Here is a 15,889-nt window from a genome sequence, read left to right on the forward strand (position 1 = left end):
CACCCTGTTTCGTTATTTCCTGCTGCATGAAGAATAGAACACTGTACACTATGAAGAGGTGGTCAGTAACTACATACAGTAGCACAACAAAATAAAACATCCAGAATGAATCAGAAAGTGACCAGCAGGTGGCACCACTGGCATACCAAATATCTGCTAAATTGGGGAAACAAATCAGTTCTTCCTTTTTCTATGTGCTCTTTAAGTTTTATATTTTCAAACAATTTAGGATTTTTCTTATGACAAGCATGCAGTTCAGTGTTACTAAAGAATGCTTTGGTGGGTTGTAGACTCTTTTTTGTAGCAGGTAGCATTCTGGTTTGCTTTTCCATCTCTTGGCCCTTGTGTGATGGTACATTTGTTCATAACATAGTCAACCATTCCCAAATATTACAAAAAGTTCATATTTTCTTTCTCCAACTGCATTTCCATATGATGTCTGTTATAGTGCGTCATGTCCATTCCATAGAATCAGCTCTCTCTGATGGATAATTGTTCTGTTGGAATATGTTTTACTAGCTCCAATCCTAAATTGATACTGTCCTCGCCCCACATTCACCAGGTTTAAAGAAAGCTATTCCAAGAAACAATTGTTTATTGCTTCTCCAAACCTTGTTCTGGCATGAGATATGACCAGTTTATTTGTGTTTAGCTGAAGTTGCCCATTATTATTGTTTTACTAGATATGGTATCCAATTTGATCTCCCAAACCAAGGCAAACTCAGTGGACCTGATTTTTCATCATGCTCCAGGTCCTTTGCATTATTTTGCCAAGGGGAAGTAAAGTCAGTGGATCACACCAACAGGAAGCTCCCCTTTCTTAAGAGCAATGCTGGGATGGTACAGCTCCTGGTGGAGTGGGAAAGTCCAAGAATAAGGAGATGTGGTTATTCACTGTTACTAGAACAACAGCCCCAGCCATAGGAAACCAAGTGTAAGTTAGAGCAGCCCTGAGCTTGCTCCAACATATGCTAGGGGCTGACCAGTCCCAGAATTGGTGAATCATAAAGGTAGCCTTTTGTTCCTCATCGTGGGTCCTCTCCTGAGTGCTACTCAGCCAGAGCTGAGAATCAGACTCACTATGTTTTTCCTGATCCAGAAGCTGGTGTTATAATCCTACATATCTTCTAATGACTTGAGATTCTTTTCCATACAAATTTTACTGTGTTGTCTGCGTCACTCATTTTCTATGGAATCTTGAGGTATAGTGCAGCTCCTCCACTTCTGTCACTTAATCTGTCTTTCCTATATACAATAGAACCTCAGAGTTATGGAAGGAATGGAGGTTGTCCGTAAGACTGAAATGTTCGTAACTCTGAACAAAGCACAATTTGGGCTTCAGCAGCTGATACTCCAGGGCAGGCTCCAGCAGCAGCTGAGCTCCCTCCTCAGCTCTGGTAGCTTCCTTGCAGGCAGCTTCTTTCCCTGGGTCGGACTGAGTTTGCAAGTTTGTCCCCCTCCCGGCTGGGGGGGGGGGGAGTAAAAACAACACATCCCCCTGCCAGCCAGGGGGCTGGGGGTGAGGGTGAAAGTGGTGCAGACCCCAGTGGTGCTCCCGCTCTGCTGGCTCTGCCTGCCTTGGGCTGGCAGCCCCAGCGTCTTCACCTCCTAGCTGTAAGTGGCTACCCCAGGCGTGGGGTGGGGGTGGGGGTGGGGACAGGCAGCCCAGATGTGTCTACCTTTAAGATGCAATACAGGCACAGTATAGTATTTGCTTTTTTTTTTTTTTTTTTGGTCTCTGCTGCTGCTGGATTGGTTACTTCTTGTTTCACATGGTGTCCGGTTGACAGGTCAGTCCGTAACTCTGGTGTTTGGATCTTTGAGGTTCTACTGTAGTTCATTCCCAGGCAAAATAGTATCACATTAAATTTTGTCAGGCTAGAGGGTAGTGATTCAAACACTAGCTCACAGACTTACACAAAATGAGCTAAACATCCTTGCTGTTATTCAACTGAAGATAATTTTGTCCATTAAGTGTTGGTTTGGTAGAATTAGATTTTTATTTTTTATAATTTCAACAAATATCAATGTTTATTTTAAGCATTTTTTTGTTTTTATCAATTTAAATTTTCACAGTTGTGGGGAAATAATAGGAGATTTGGGAGTCAGACAATAATTATTTAATGACTAGATGTTGAGATTCAAAAGTTAAAGCTTTGTAACTGTTAAAATAACAAATGACCAACATCACCTGTCAAAAGATACAAAGCAAATATCCTTAAATCAATCTCTAATAAGTTCTCATAAGCATTTTTCTTACTTTTCCTATCTGTAATTTTTGATTATTATTGATGGAAATTTTTTGTTGGTCTGTGTGCATATGGTGGAATTGACATTTATCAATAAAAATCTAATCCTTCCAAGCCTAACTGTGTTTAAAAAAACCTCTGGTTTCTACCTTTTTAGTGAAGTACAAGGATGGAATCTCATCCCTTTAATCCAGCACTTCTCAAACTATGGGGCAGGTCTCCCAAGAGAGGTGTGGGAATGTGTCAAGTGAGGCCCGAGCTGTGTGCTTTTATTTATTTTATTTTTTAAAAAAAAGCTGTGGCTGTCATCCCTGGATGGCTGGGGCTGGACCAGGACCAGAAGGGCCGTGCACACCTGGGAGGTGGGGAGAAAGAGGATGGCCGGAGCCCCACCGCGCTGGGGCTGACCGCCAGAACCCCGCCACCTGGGCTTGGGCTCTCCTCTCAATCCCTCAAGGGGAGGCAGCCCAGGCGTGGGCTCTTCTTCCCCCTCATGGGGAGGCAGTGGGGCTCTGGCTGTCAGCCTCGGGGTGGCAGTGGGGCACTATGTCTATATCACTTTTCACATTGCCACCCTTCTGTGCTGCTGCTGGCGCAGCACTGCCTTCAGAGCTGGACATCCAGCCAGCAGCCGCTGCTCTCCACCCTGCCCTCAGAGCTGGGTGGTGGTATATGTACTTGGGGATGAGGGCATAAATGACTACAGACAAAGAAGGGGAGCCTGAGCAAATAAGTTTGAGAACCATTGCTTTAATAAATTCGAATAGGAAAAGAAACGCAAATGTCTTTAGTCTAGCATTATGCCTCTATTTGTTTATATATTACGTAGATTGTAAGCTCGTTGGGGCAGAGACCATCTTGATCTGTGTTTGTACAGCACCTAGCACAATGGGTCCTTGTCAGTGACTATGGCTCCTAGGCATTATGGTAATACTACTACTAATAATATATTTTGCCCTCACTGTGTTATCTGAGCATTGTATACTTAGCAAACTGTCAGATTTGTCCTTTCCATTTTATAGGTCTGGTCTGACTTGAACTGAGCTAGCCACCCTTTTATAGGCTGGAGATCTTCTCCCTCTTAAAGGGAGGTCCACCATTACCCCTCAGCATGCTGAAAAAACCTTCCCAAACACACAACTATCACCACAAGAATGCTCTCCTCTTACTGAGCATGTTCTGATTTTATATTTCTCTCAGATGGATGAGGGGTGGAGCATGCAAGTCACTGGATGGACACCTCTGAGCAAACAAACAGGTAAGGGTAGTGTGGCATAACATTTTTTCTGTGATTTGTTTAGGTGCATTGTAACATAATATTTGAGGCTTATGATTTCAGTCTTTAGATTAGTAGACTTGAGACTTTTTGAGCTCTAGCATGCTTAGTGTAACAAACAAGGAAACAAGCCCTCACTGGTCTGTTTTCCCTCTCTACAGGGATTTTTGATCCTCTCTTTATGATGAGCTTTAAACCATGCTTAAATAAGAGTCAAAACACAATAAAACTTTCCAGGCATGTTTTTATTAACAGCCTTCCTTCCCTGATTAGCACTGCCTTGGGTTCAGTATCCTCACTGGGGTTTAGCTGGAAGCTAGCATATTTGCCTGGAAAAAAAGACAGGCATGAGACTTAGCCCTAGTCTACACGACAGAATTACTTCGGTATAACTACGTCACTCAGGGGTGTGAATAATCCACACCCTCTAAGCAACTTAGTTATATCAACCTAAGTGATGGCGTAGACAGTGCTATGTCAGCAGGAGAGTTTCTCCCACTGACATACCTATTGCCTCTCGCAGAGGTGGATTAACTACGCCAACAGGAGACACTCCTCCCGTTAGCTCAGAACGTCTTCATTAAAGTCCTATAGCGGTGCAGCTGCATTGGTGCAGCTGCGCTGATGCAGTGTTTTAAGCGTAACCTGCCCTCAGAGAGTGACTGATTAACAGAGAAGTACAGCAGAAGAAAAAAACCCAACAATTCACAACAATCACGCTATGGTAGGCAGGAAATCAACTTTTTTTATTTATTTTTGAAAGAATTCCAAATAAGGGTTTGATCCTGCAAAGTGATTTGTATGGGTAGAGCTTTATATGCCTTTGTGGGATGTTTTGCAGGATCAGGACTGCAGGATCAGGGTGGAGGAAGCTTGCTGAGGCATTGTCCCAGAAAGGTATGCACTAGAAAAAAAAAAGTCTTTAAAGAGTCTTTCTTCAAAAGCTCCCCTTCTCAGGGATCCTAAGAAAATGCTACAAAACAACCTCCCCTACAAGAAACTGCAGTATCCGAGGGCTATCCTATGGCTATTCTCACTTCCAGCTCTTTTTCTAAATATTCTCTGTTACAGAGGACAAAAGCTGGGCAAATACTATTCACTGACTAATTCAACACATTGTGTGATTCTTTTCAAATTATTCAACATATATGTTGAATTATTTGTTCATCTCTACAGCTGGGCCCAAGTCCCCACATTGAATACTTTATATGAATATTTTATATGAATATACAGAATATTTTATATGCTTTGAACTCTCCCTTTTATTCCAATAGTCCTGTCCCAATGCTCCCTTCGTGTGTGTTCCCCAATAGAAGAGAAGATGGTCCATGAGACAGTCTCTCTGTTAACACTTGGTCCACCCAAAGTTTGAGATTCATTCAAAGAAATATTCATATCTGTAGTGCTACGCAGAATACGCCGCAATGGTAATAAAATCATACTTACTGCAAACATCCAGTCCGAGTAGAAGCAGATTCCACATACTGTTTCAGAGCGAGTCGGAATTCTTCTAGTTCTTCCTCTAGCACAGACATTTGACGCTGAACAATCATTATGTGCTGATGAAGATATTACAGTATTCATTGGCATGTGCCTCCTATCATTTCCATACATTTTAAACTAAGAAAGTTGTCAGGATCCCAAGTTGAGAAATCTATGGCCTGAATTTCAGATGTGCTGAGCAGCTCAGCTCCCATCAGCTTCAATTGGGGTGATGGGTGTTTAGCACCTTTAAAAATCAAGCCCTAGGTTTCTCAAGTTGAGTATCCTCAAATCCATGATATCAAGTATATCCAACTTCATTTAATTAAATGAAAAAAAATGTAATGCAACATTCAGACTGAGAGATCAAGAACAGCACAGAGAATTTAAAAAATACTGATTGTACAGGAATCTTAAAGGGATACTCTCAGTTCCAATTTGCCCCCAAATTTAGCTTTTGTAAATATAAGCTTTTATAAAATGTAAGACTAGCAGAAATGATTCCATCATGTAAAACAACACAACCCCTCCACCCCTGCCCCCTGATATTCCCCAGTAGAGTTTGCAATCCACTGTTTTAGTTCTCTGGTACCTTAGAGTAAAATAATCTACATATGTTACAGGTTATTCTTGCACCAAGCTAGGCTGCTGCTCAAGATGGGCACCCAAAATCTGTGGCCACTTTTGAAAATGTGTGTGACTTGTCCGAAGCCTGGATCAGAGTTTCTCATGTCTTCATTGTTAGGTCAAGAAACAATAGTTGCTTATTTCATAAGAAAAGTTAACACATTTCAATGGATGAATCAATTCTATGCAAGTAGATGTGCAAGTTGAACCTAAGTCTCCAGATATGGAAGTTACAACCCTTTGACCCCAATTGCTCACAAGCCCAAAACTTAATGTGATTTAAGATATGGAATACAACCCTATTTTTGATATATTCCAGTACAGGTTTTCTCAGACATATAATCAGGAAACAGAGATAGTAGAGAAGAAAAAGTGTGTTTCTTCTTCACTTTGGATTTAGGCCTTGTGAAATTAAATAAAAGAAATGCAAAAAAGATTTACAGTGTGGTCATGTTATTATAGTAATTTTTTTGAAGTGACCAGTTGAAAATAGCGACAAAGAGTCCTGTGGCACCTTATAGACTAACAGACGTATTGGAGCATAAGCTTTTGTGGGTGACGGGTCATGCGTCTGATGAAGTGGGTATTCACCCACGAAAGCTTATGCTCCAATACGTCTATTAGTCTATACGGTGCCACAGGACTCTGTCGCTTTTTACACAGCCAGACTAACACGGCTACCCCTCTGTTGAAAATAATAATTGAAACTATACATTGACTTGAAAAGTTTGTCCTTTCTACAGAATGAATAACCTTGAAAGGTAAAACTCTAGAAGAATAACTGGAAGTGGAGAAGACACCAGACCTTTTCATCCTTAATTCTTGATGTTTATAATTCTAATATTCTAAGGAGTTTGCATATTGGTTCATCCATTAATACATGTTACTTTGCTTATTCAGTATTTCAAGAAATGATGCTTCCTTAACAACCAACGCAATGGAATCTTTGGTCCAGGCTTTGATTCCTTCCTGGCTTGATTATTGGTACGGTCGTCTCATTGATCAACTTGCATCTATACTATTTCACGATCAAGCTATCCAGAATCATATGACTCATTTGATCTTTCCTTGTTAATGTTTTTCTTGTTCGAGTCTACTAAGTGCCATCATTGGCTATCTCTTTTCATGCACATTTGATTTAAGGGTTCAGAGTGGTAGCTGTGTTAGTCTGTACCAGCAAAAAGAACAAGGAGTACTTGTGGCAACTTAGAGACTAACAAATGTATTTGGGCATAAGCTTTTGTGGGCTACTTCATCAGATGCATGCAGTGGAAAATACAGTAGGAAGATTGTGTGTGTGTGTATATATATATATATACACACACACACGAAAAAATGGGGGTTGCCATACCAATTCTAACGAGACTAATCAATTAAAGTGGGCTATTAGCAGCAGGAGACAAAAACTTTTGTAGTGTTAATCACTACAGGACAGGCTCAACAAAGAAAGTAACAGAATGCCACTAGCCGTCACCTTCAGCCCCCCAACTAAAACCTCTCCAGCGCATCATCAAGGATCTACAACCTATCCTGAAGGACGATCCCTCACTCTCACAGATCTTGGGAGACAGGCCAGTCCTCGCTTACAGACAGTCCCCCACCCTGAAGCAAATACTCACCAGCAACAACACACCATACAACAAAAACACGAACCCAGGAACCTATCCTTGCAACAAAGCCCATTGCCAACTCTTTCCACATATCTGTTCAAAGGACACCATCATATGACCTAATCACATCAGCCACACCATCAGGGGCTCGTTCACCTGCACATCTACCAGTGTGATATATGCCATCATGTGCCAGCAATGCCCCTCTGCCATGTACATTTTGCGGACAGTCTCTATGCAAAAGAATAAATGGACACAGATCAGACGTCAAGAATTATAACATTCGAAAACCAGTCGGAGAACACTTCAGCCTCTCTGGACACTCAATTATAGACCTAAAAGTCACAATTCTTCAACCAAAAAAAACTTCAAAAACAGACTCCAATGAGAAACTGCAGAACTGGAATTAATTTGCAAACCGGACACCATTAAATTAGGCTTGAATAAAGACTGGGAGTGGATGGGTCATAACACAAACTAAAAACTATTTCCCCATGCTAATTTTTCCCCTACTGTTACTCACACCTTCTTGTCAACTGTTTGAAATGGGCCATCCTGATTATCACTACAAAAGTTTTTTTCCCCCCTCCTGCGGATAATAGCCCACCTTAACTGAGATTAGTCTCGTTACAGTTGGTATGGCAACCCCCATTTTTTTCATGTTCTCTGTAGATAGCTTTCTTCCTACTGTATTTTCCACTGCATGCATCTGATGAAGTGGGTTTTAGCCCACAAAAGCTTATGCCCAAATAAATGTGTTAGTCTCTAAGGTGCCACAAGTACTCCTCTTTCTTTTTATTTGATTTATGGTTTAACCTTGGTATCAACACGGATTTATTTGGAAGATTTGCTCTTGGCATGTATACCTACTTGTAATTTGTGTTCATTTCTGGATATGTTCTTAGTTTCTTTATTTTTATGATTCACTATCTCTGTTTATTATCTCTAAATAATGAGTATTTTCTCATGTCCTCTCAGTTTGGTGATACTCCCTCTTCCCCAAAAAGCTCTTTTTGGTCTTGTTATTATTTCTTGTGCATTGAGGCTCTGCTGCAATAAAATAGATCCTTATTAGCTGAAAAGTGAGTTTGGTGATTTCAACCAAACTGCAGATGGATACTGTCTACATCATACAAAATTGGTCCACAAATGTCTTAATAAATTCACTGCCTTGAAAAACACTTACAGATTTTGTGTTTCCTTCCAAAACCTCTTCTTCCAGTGGCTCAAGCTTTAGATCCTTGTGATCAAGGGGGAAAGAATGCAAATATAAACACACAAGATTAGCTGTGGGCAATGACTTAGACTTTTATTTTGGGGGCGGGGCGGGGGTAGACTAGGCCATTCCAAACCAGATTCTGATATAGGCATACTTAGAATGAAGAGTTTGAACTAAGGCCTTTCTGCTTATTTATTAGTTGTTAGTCTGACATACAAGTTGCTTGAAGAACCTCACCCACTTCAGTGGCTGTACAAGAGCTACAGGCTGGATCAAATTTAGCGCACACACACACACACACACTTCAAATCCCATTAATAGCTAGACAGAGAAGCAAGTTGTTAATTTGTGATAAATCTGCTCAGTCACATTCATATTTTAGATCTAACTCACAAAAGAAAAACTCTCAGCTGAAGATGTCAAACAAGAGGCAAGTAGGAATGAATGAACGAACCCTGAGATTTAGCATAATATAGGTCTTGTACAGGAGAAACTTGTGTAGATTTTATTCATGGGTAGTACTATGAGCAAATCCCTTTATTAACGAGTAGCTGCTAAATGTGCCCAAGAGAAGAAGGAAGCTCAATTAGGCCTTGAAGAGTCTTCCACAACTGCTAGCATTCATAGCTGGGAAATCCTCCATACAGCCAACAATGCAGTTAAAAGAATCCACATTGCTGCAGTGAACAGTATATATGCTAGAGCAGTGGTTCCCAAACTTGGTTCACGGCTTGTTCAAGGTAAGCCCCTGGCAGGCCATGAGACACTTTGTTTACCTGAGCGTCCACAGGTACGGCCTCTCGCAGCTCCCAGTGACCGCGGTTTACATTTCTTGGCCAATGGGAGCTGCGGGAAGTGGCGCAGGCCGGGCCACTGCTTCCTGCAGCTCCTGTTGGCCGGGAACGGCAAACTGCGGCCACTGGGAGCTGCAAACGGCCGTACCTGCGGACGCTCAGGTAAACAAAGCGTCTCGCGGCCCGCCAGGGGCTTACCTTGAACAAGCCGTGAACCAAGTTTGGGAACCCCCATGCTAGAGGTGGTGAATTAGCTTCTAAATACATCTGCTGGATTAAAGAAATTTCTGGAGAAGGAACAGGCACAAAGTAGAACTGCATGTGGATAGAACTACTTGCCTGCAATTAGTCTGATTTTCAAGCAGATGCATTTGTGAGATTGCAAATGTACCTACTTACTTCATATGCGTACTACTAGATGTGGACATGCAAATCTTTGATTTGTGTGAACACATCTAGTAGTGCATGTACAAAGTTAGCAAATGCCCACTGATGATCAGGCCCTATAATGCTACACATATGGGAATACTTGTAACCCAGTGGGTATGTCTACATGTCGAGCTGGAGGTGTAAATTTCAGCTTGAAGAGACATACCTGGGCTTGCTCTGATCGAGCCCCTGCACTAAAAATAGAGTGTAGTTGTGAGCTGCAAAGGGGCTAGCCACCCTGACTGCCTACCTGTCCATGAGCCAACATAGGTATGTCTCCTTGAGCTGGAATTTATACCTCCAGCTTGAAGTGTAGACATACCCAGTGACAAAGGGGTATTTTAGCACCAGAGACAGTTTCTTCACACTTCAGAACAAACAAGAAATATTTGTAATAAAGACGTGAAGCAAAATTCAGGATTTGGCAAATTGCAGCAGGCTAGATGGTGGCAAATGGCAACACACTGTACGAGCTTCTTTGTGTAAGAAATGTAAAGATGCTTTTTCTTTTCCCAAACATGAATACAATTGGGCAATGACTTCTTAACCTTGGGAAGCAGGCATTTTGCAAGTGCAAACACAATAGGTGGTTAAAAGCAAACAGCAGATGTGATGCTGCTAGTGGAGTTTAAGTAAACATGGTATTTGCTGGAGCATCACCAACAGCAGGTGGCAGAATAAGTCAGTAGTGAAATGACATTCACTCATCAACTGCTGTGCAATTGTGCATCTCATGCAGAATTTAGATGGGAAATCACAAAATTTGTGAGGAAACTATTTGTAATGGCTCATCTGTCAGCACAGAGACTTCAGATAGAGAACCATGCAGGAAACTTAATCTCATTATACTTCCTGTGGCCTCCATATACTTCTCATCCTAAACTCCAAGGACAGGAATAAAGTAAAAGAGGTGAAGCAAGAGATCACAGCATAAAGTAGCAACAAGTACTACTGCAGATTTCACCCTACTGTAGAATGAAGTAGGCCAAATTTTGCTCCCCTACAAAATGCGTGGTATTTACATAACTGAGGGCAAAATTTGGCCCCAAAGTTTTGACAGGCTAATTTAAAACATGTTCAAATTCCTTCTATAAATTTGAAAGTACAAGACTGGTCTAAGGTGAAATTCACCCTATGCAGAGGGCCTGCATAAGGGCTATCCACCACTTAAACCCTCCAAATAGATCTGAAGTGGGATTTAACTGACACATATGCTTTGTGCTGGCCCTCTGTGCAGGGCTGACTTTCACCCCACTGGCTTGGTTGGTAATGATGTGATACCATATGGCAACTCAAGCTGGAAATGGAAAGAACTGTACAGATAAAGGTGATTTTGTTTTGTGGAGGATTTTGATATTTCAAAATTTACTGCAAAAAGGAATGGAGCTTTGGCTCTAAGAGAGTCTAAGCTGTGGGGTCCGGAAACTTTGGGGTCCTGGCTCAGGGACTGCAGGCTGCCTCAGAGCTATGGGCCCTGGATGCTCAGACTGCCAAGGAGCCACAAGCCTGGGAGCTGGTGCTCACAGGGCTGCCAGGTTCCCAGCTCCCTGTCATCCCATCCAGTGTGCTGAAGGGGAGCTGGGAGCCTGGAAGCCCCAGTTGAGTCAGAAGCCAGGGTTTTCAGACTCCTGGCTCCCCATCAGGCCACATGGCAGGCTGCCCAAGAGCCGGGTGGGCAAGTTGACAGAAAGCGAAACAGGTCTCCACTGGAACTTTGTCAAAATAGAACCATCTCCACAAAATTTGATTTTGACCAACTGGCATTTTCTGACAGAAAACCCTGCCATCAGAGAATTTGTGACCAGTTGTAGTGGGAAGATTCAACCAGGAAGAGGTGAAGAATATTCCCCGATCCTACAGCAAATGGACACTGGGGACCCTGTGCTTGCAGAATGGAAAATAAATACAGATAAGATATATAAAATGTTATTCCCCAGACACAAGTGAGTGTGATTTTTCATATCTTTGCACAAAAGGGGTGTGAAGTCTGATCTGTTTGTTATGAGGGAGCTGGGGACCTTGCGGCAGGAGTAGCTGGAAGGCTGGCATCATTAATAAGGCACCTTATTAAATATCCTTAGTAAGGTGTGGTGTGTTCTCTGCAGTGGATGATTGTTCTAGTGGTGAGGTGTGGGACTCTGGATAGAGGAGAAGATAGTAGGTACTGTTAGGTGCCTTAACTTTTCATACTCTTATGGTTTTGTGTTAGGAATGTTATGTATAGCCCAAACTTAACTAACAGAGGGTAGTTGACTTTGCATATTAATGTATGCAAGCATTGTGTGTTACATATAGAATCACAGAATATCAGGGTTGGAAGGGACCTCAGGAGGTCATCTAGTCCAACCCCCTGCTCAAAGCAGGACCAATCCCCAGGCAGATTTTTACCCCCATTCCCTAAATGGCCCCCTCAAGGATTGAACTCACAACCCTGGGTTTAGTAGGCCAATGCTCAAACCACTGAGCTATCCCTCCCCCCCAAGCGTGTGTATCTACAGCAGATACAGATACCAACTCAGGAAAAAAGAGCTGTGAATATTCAGTGAAGTGTTGTTTTTTATGAAATCATCAAATAGGAATAAGCAAGATGAAAGGGAGATGGGCATTTAATGTGCTTTAGCTCATGTAGCTGTTGTGCTAGTTGCTGTCATTATTAGTTGGAACAGCAGTGAGAATATGACATGGCAGGAAGAACATTTATGGTTTCAGGATTGCTTCAGAAATCTTTACTGAAAATAAGAGAGAGAGAACAGATAAAAGGAAATATATACCTTCTTTTCCAGCCTGTCAATCAGCTTCTGGAGTCTGTTTATCTGGGTCATCCATTGGTTGTCTTCCTCTAACCAACCTTTCAGAAACATAAATAATGAAGGATAAAATGTTACTGAAAGCTGGGATGTAATGTACTTACTTATTTTTATGTTGTTATAAATACACATGTAAGAATGTTTTGTTAGCTTGTAACTTATTTTGCATCTTGAAAAAAGGCTAGGATGTATTTGATTGTTAACATTTGTGTATGCATAACTAGTAAATTAAACTGAAACAATTTTTCCTGTAATAGTGATTTCCTAAAACACATGATTCTTCACGGGATGTAGTAGAAACTATCGAGCTTTTTTATTTTTAAACTGAATTCCATGTTAACTCCAGTGTTTTGAAACTCTGTTGGGTGTTGTTGGAATTGTTGAAACTCTGTTGGAACTGCTCGTCCAGGGAAATGAATCCAAGCCCTAACCTATGTTCAGATCGGAATGCAAGCCTCACCTTTTTGTTGCTCAAGCCTTCCCCCGGTAATGTTTCCACTACTTATAATGAGTCAATGACAGGGAAAAAAGAAGACCGGAAGGAGAAGAGAATAAAACACACACACGTTCAGATACACGGAGAGGTGGAGACTTGAACCTTTCATTTGTTTAGCTCTTTGATAACACAGTGATTGGCAACTTAGGAAAGGGATCTCAACCTTTCTCTTAGTGTTGTCCACTTCTTATCAGAGATGCTGTTTTGTGGACCATCTCTCTTCCCATTTGCTATCACATGGGCAATCTCTCCTCCCATTCATGATCACAATTTCCCTGTGTGTCTTAAAGCAATTTAACAGTTGGAAATGAGGGAAGCCTGCACCATGTGACCAGCCAACTCTCTGAGGGCTCCATGGACTACCACTGGTCCATAGACCACAATATGGGTGCCAACAATTAGATGTACCTAATACAGATATTTTGCGTATACCATTATATGTTTGTCAACCCATGGGGTCACTGTTTTGGCACTATGAACAGAGAACACAATACAATAATTATTAGCTATATTTATGAGCAGTGAAGAAGGAAAAAAATGGGACAGTAACATAGAGAATCTAAGAACCTACTTTGTGATGCATGCATTACTAAGATTAAATATCACAGTTGATGTTCAGAGTAAAAGGAAGGAGGAGAAAAAAAAAACAGGAATTGTAGCTGGAGACAGCCAAAATCTCCTAGGTCATTATGAAGATATTAGAAAAGTCAGTTTTGCCTTAGGAAAAAGAAACCTTGAAACGGTGCTAACAAAATAGGAATTCTGAAACAGAAGAGGCTTGTCTAACAAAGTACATTAGATTAACTGTTTGAGAAAAATGCTTTGTTAATTCTTTACAATTTCACAATAATTAAAAGTGGTCTGATATAGGTTTTCCACTGTACGCTGTGATTTAGAAATGTAGTAACTAGGGCTGTCAAGCAATTAAAAAAAAAATTAATCGCACGATTAATCACACTTTTAATAATAGAAAACCATTTATTTAAATATTTTTGGATGTTTTCTACATTTTCAAATTATTGATTTCAGTTACGACACAGAATACAAAGTGTACAGTGCTCACTTTATATTTATTTTTGATTACAAATATTTGTACTGTAAAAAACAAAAGAAATTGTGTTTTTCAATTCACCTAATACAAACAGTGTAATGCAATCTCTTTATCATTAAAGTTGAACTTACAAACGTAGAATTACGTACAAAAACCCTGCATTCAAAAACAAAACAATGTAAATCTTTTGAGCCTACAAGTCTACTCAGTCCTACATCTTGTTCAGCCAATCGCTAAAATAAACAAGTTTGTTTCCATTACGGGAGATAATACTGCCCTCTTCTTGTTTACAATGTCACCTGAAAGTGAGAACAGGCGTTCACATGGCACTGTTGTAGCAGGTGTTGCAAGATATTTACATGCCAGATGTGCTAAAGATTAATTTGTCCCTTGAAGCTTCAACCACTATTCCAGAGGACATGCATCAATGCTGATGACGGGTTCTGCTTGATAACAATCCAAAGCAGTGCGGACTGACGCATGTTCATTTTCATTTTCTGAATCAGATGCCACCAACAGAAGGTTGATTTTCTTTTTTGGTGGTTCAGGTTCTGTAGTTTTCGCAGCAGAATGTTGCTCTTTTAAGACTTTTGGAAGCATGCTCCACACCCTGTTCTCTCAGACTTTGGAAAGCACTTCAGATTCTTAAACCTTGGTTTGAGTTCTTGAGCTATCTTTAGAAATCTCACATTGGTACCTTCTTTGTGTTTTGTCAAATCTGCAATGAAAGTATTCTTAAAACGAACAACATGTGCTGGATCATCATCCGAGACTGCTATAACATGAAATATATGGCAGAATGCGGCTAAAACATAGAGCAGGAGACAAACAATTCTCCCCCAAGGAGTTCAGTCACTAAGTAATTATCACATTATTTTTTTAACGAGCATCATCAGCATGGAAGCATGTCCTCTGGAATAGTGGTTGAAGCATGAAGGGACATATGAATCTTTAGCACATCTGGCATTTAAATATCTTGCATCTCTGGCTACAGCAGTGCCATGCGAATGCCTGTTCTCACTTTCAGGTGACACTGTAAATAAGAAGGGTACAGCATTATCTCCCGTAAATGTAAACAAACTTGTTTGTCTGGTCTGGTTAGCGATTCTGGTTAGCGATTGGCTGAACAAGAAGTAGGACTGAGTGGACTTGTAGGCTCTGAAGTTTTACATTGTTTAGGTTTTGAGTGCAGTTATGTAACAAAACAAAAAAAAATCAAAAATCTACATTTGTAAGTTGCACTTTCACGATAAAGAGATTGCACTACAGTACTTGTATGAGGTGAATTGAAAAATACTATTTCTTTTGTTTATCATTTTTACAGTGCAAATATTTGTAATAAATATAATATCAAATGAGCACTGTACACTTTGTATTCTGTGTTGTAATTGAAATCAATATATTTAAAAATGTAGAAGAACATCCAAAAATATTTAATAAATTTCAATTGGTATTCTACTGTTTAGCAGTATGATTAAAACTGCGATTAATCACAATTAATATTTTTAATCATGATTAATTTTTTTGAGTTAATCCTGTGAGTTAACTGCAATTAATCGACAGCCTTAGTAGTAACAATTACATGACACCCTATCCTAAAAAAGTGATCAAAGCCAAAAATTCACTGCATCACAGCAGGGCAGGGGGCCTAACACTGTGAACATTTACTTTCACTGGATAGGGGACACAGAAAGCCTATGCAATGGGGACTCTGCACCAATTTTGTGTACCATAGAAGGTGCTTCACAAGAGAATACATGGCGGGAGGTGGACACTTCACCTGCAAATGGGAAGAATTACATGGCCAAGAGCCCGGGTGGAGAGAAGTGGGCTGCGTCAATCCCTCCCC

The 15,889-nt window shown here is 40.8% G+C and overlaps 2 protein-coding genes across 2 annotated transcripts in view; one reads left to right on the forward strand and one right to left on the reverse strand.

Annotated features, from left to right (window-relative positions):
* The window catches only part of C2H8orf88 (chromosome 2 C8orf88 homolog), a 54,605-nt gene extending 43,118 nt beyond the window's left edge, over nt 1-11,487 (forward strand). The window contains exons 5-7 of the mRNA XM_065399437.1: nt 3,450-3,507; nt 4,367-4,422; nt 11,461-11,487. Of these exons, the coding sequence (XP_065255509.1) occupies nt 3,450-3,507; nt 4,367-4,422; nt 11,461-11,487 (141 nt within the window). The remainder of the gene's footprint in view (nt 1-3,449; nt 3,508-4,366; nt 4,423-11,460) is intronic.
* The window catches only part of NECAB1 (N-terminal EF-hand calcium binding protein 1), a 123,757-nt gene that overhangs the window by 7,786 nt on the left and 100,082 nt on the right, over nt 1-15,889 (reverse strand). Inside the window, exons 8-10 of the mRNA XM_065399436.1 lie at nt 12,458-12,534; nt 8,431-8,484; nt 4,972-5,084 (exon numbers count right to left, since the gene is read on the reverse strand). Coding sequence (XP_065255508.1) covers nt 4,972-5,084; nt 8,431-8,484; nt 12,458-12,534 — 244 coding nt within the window. The remainder of the gene's footprint in view (nt 1-4,971; nt 5,085-8,430; nt 8,485-12,457; nt 12,535-15,889) is intronic.

Source organism: Emys orbicularis, chromosome 2 (assembly GCF_028017835.1).
Source record: "Emys orbicularis isolate rEmyOrb1 chromosome 2, rEmyOrb1.hap1, whole genome shotgun sequence".
Classification (NCBI taxonomy): Eukaryota; Metazoa; Chordata; order Testudines; family Emydidae; genus Emys; species Emys orbicularis.